Raw genomic sequence first — 3,036 nt, forward strand, 5'->3', positions numbered from 1 at the left:
GAAATATGTTATTAGTCGGAAACATCTTACAATGCAGCAAAGTCAGGAATGTCCCTTTAATTTAGCGGTGTACATCTATTACATGGAAACGGTAGCAGACTCAGAACTATCGATTTAATAAGTGATGGACACAGTTAAAACATACACATAGAGAGAGAGAGAGAGAGAGAGAGAGAGAGAGAGAGAGAGAGAGAGAGAGAGAGAGAGAGAGAGAGAGAGAGAGAGAGAGAGAGAGAGACAGACAGACAGACAGACAGACAGACAGACAAACAGGGGGAGAGAGAGGTTGTTAATTATTCATTACTAATATACTTTCTCCAATTGTTGTACACAAAACAAAACAATCTTTATCCGTCCTCCACAGTTCATGTAAGCTCAGTATTGCCACTTGTCATTACGTATTTCAAAGGAATGTAAATATTTATTGTACAGACTGAAGTGGATTTCAAAGCATATGACAACGTCGACAATGCTATAATTGTTACTGCCCATGGGAGAAAGTCGAACTCCCTGTACTTGGGTATCTGAGGTTGACTTTGGTGTATGTACGTGCACGGTGTGTCAGACAACAGGATCAAACTCAAGTATGGCTGAACCAAAATGTGATGTTTTATACAGCTTTACGTCTATAGCAAAGTTAAACTATGTTTTGTTTAAGACTCGACCATGATTTCACATACATATACCACGGTCTTTGATATAAAAGTCGTGATGCAATTTATAGAACGGGAAATAAACAAATGAACCCACCGACGAGGATCGATCCTAATCCGTCTGCGCATCAAGCGAGCGCTTTACTGCTAACCTAATTCAAATAAACATTTGTCAATGTAGGCTAAACAAGTCCCGAGGAACATCAAGATATCACATACTAAGGTATTTGATATACAACTCGTGGCACAGTGGTTAGAAAGGGAAAGAAACCAAATGGCTTCACCGTTGTGGATCGATCCTAAACTGACCGCGCAACAAGCAAGCGCTTTACCACTGGCCTAAGTCAGAGAAACATCTGCCAATGCAGGCTGCAAAAGTCGCATGCTAGGTACTGGTGCAACAATACATTCAAACTATCGATGTGTTGCGAAAGTCAGTGCCTGCACAGCAATGCATCGATAGTTAATTCAACTATCGATAACTATTTCAGTTGTTTGCTCAACTATCGATAGTTTCGATAGTATGCATAGCGAAATGTGGTCTACAACCAACACATAAGTTCACTACCTAGTGCATTATTACACATAACTAAGGACAAACACAGACACACATACAAACTCAAACATACCACTGGAGCAAATAGATTAATTAATCACCGGCTATTAGATTTGATAATTCTGACACGTAGTCTTCTGAGGAAACCTCCCACATTTTCCCAACGCAGCAAGGGATCCCCCGTAAGCACCATCGTCCCACAAATAAGATAGCACATACCACGGCCTTTGATATGCCAGTCGTGGTGAACTCGCCGGAACGAAAAATAGCCTAATGGGCCCACCGACGGGGGTCGATCCCAAACCGACCGCGCATCAACCGATCGCTTTACCACTGGTCTATGCCTCGCCCTCTACGTACATGCACACATACATAGTCTGTCCGTTGTTTCATGCACGTAAGCCGGATCGACCGCGTAACTTGTAGGCCCCAAGCATATGGCTGAGTTAAAGAGCATCCTTTTCATGCATGTCTCAATAGATCAGAAGGTATCGTGGTGGTAAGTCTGCAATTTACAGACGATTCGGTGCCAACAGCATGGAACAATTTGTGAGGCCAGAAAGGATTTAATTATTTCCTGTGCTAGTGCCTTAATATCTATGTATGTAATCGTCATCCTCGACATACATACACTATATAGATATTCATACATCAATATCTACCTGCCTACCTACATACATACATAGATACATACATACATATACACATGGATGCCTCAATAACTCAAAACGTATCGTGGTTCAAAACGTATCAATACACACATACATAAATATTGAATTGAATAGTTTTGCGAAATATCTATTCATATTACCGTTGTCATGATATTTAAGAATTCATGATACTTTTGCAATAGTACTATCTATATTGTGATACTATCACAATAGTATTTTAACTATCGCAATACTAATTCAATAGTAAAACTGACTGCAATAGTCACCCTAATGGTAGGCCAGTAGGCTTACATCTGGAGAAAGGATGCCTCAGATCCAATGGGGGATTTAGCTAAGGTGGTTGAGTGCTCTCTTGCTTATTTCGCAGGGTCGATTGTTTTTTGTTCTCCTTCCAACCAGTGCACCACAACTGGTCAAAGGCCGACGTGTGTGATTTCCTGTCTGTGGTAAAGTGTATGTACAATGTGTGTTGCTGCATTAGAACAAAAACAAAATGTAGCGGGTTTCCTCTGATGACTACAGTTGAGAATTACCAAAAGTTTGACATTTGCATATGACTAATTATTCAGTGTGCTCTAGTGGTGTCGTTAAACAAATAAAAATAAAAATATGCCTCAAGACAAGACAAGACAAGGCAAGACTTTAGTTTACACTCGGGCCGTTACACGACGACATAGGAGGAATATATACATAAACATTTTGTTATTTACACGTGACAAGATGGTTGACAGTAAATACATTAATTACAATGCATTCACAAACACATGTACACACACATGCAATCACGCACATCAATATAGTATGTAATAATACAGATATTTAATACAGATATACGGGTACCCAAGTACTTATAAACGAACAGATTGTTGTATGGTGCAGTGGATAATGATAATATTTTATTAAATATGTTTGGTTTTGATGGTGTTTGTAGTCAAGGGCGTTTGAATTCATTAGTTATTAGATTTATGAAGCATGCTCATTTCTTTAGGATACTGTTCAAGTTCAACATGGTAGCATGTGTCTCGGCTGTGGCCGACAGACGTACTTCGATTTGGGTGCTTGGTCCCAATGGTCTCGATGTCCGTGTCATGATTGATGCGCAGTTAGGCAGTCAAGTGCTTGCTCAGTGACGCGTGATATCGTTGTTCTTTCACAA

General features: G+C 40.0%; 1 protein-coding gene across 1 annotated transcript in view; it reads left to right on the plus strand.

Annotated features, from left to right (window-relative positions):
• LOC121385785 overlaps nt 1–2,999 on the plus strand; it is a 47,973-nt gene extending 44,974 nt beyond the window's left edge. The window contains exon 5 of the mRNA XM_041516569.1: nt 2,869–2,999. Within this exon, the coding sequence (XP_041372503.1) occupies nt 2,869–2,976 (108 nt within the window). The 3' untranslated portion in view covers nt 2,977–2,999. The remainder of the gene's footprint in view (nt 1–2,868) is intronic.
• Nucleotides 3,000–3,036: the final 37 nt, after the last annotated feature.

Source organism: Gigantopelta aegis, chromosome 12 (assembly GCF_016097555.1).
Source record: "Gigantopelta aegis isolate Gae_Host chromosome 12, Gae_host_genome, whole genome shotgun sequence".
In the NCBI taxonomy this organism is placed as follows: Eukaryota; Metazoa; Mollusca; class Gastropoda; order Neomphalida; family Peltospiridae; genus Gigantopelta; species Gigantopelta aegis.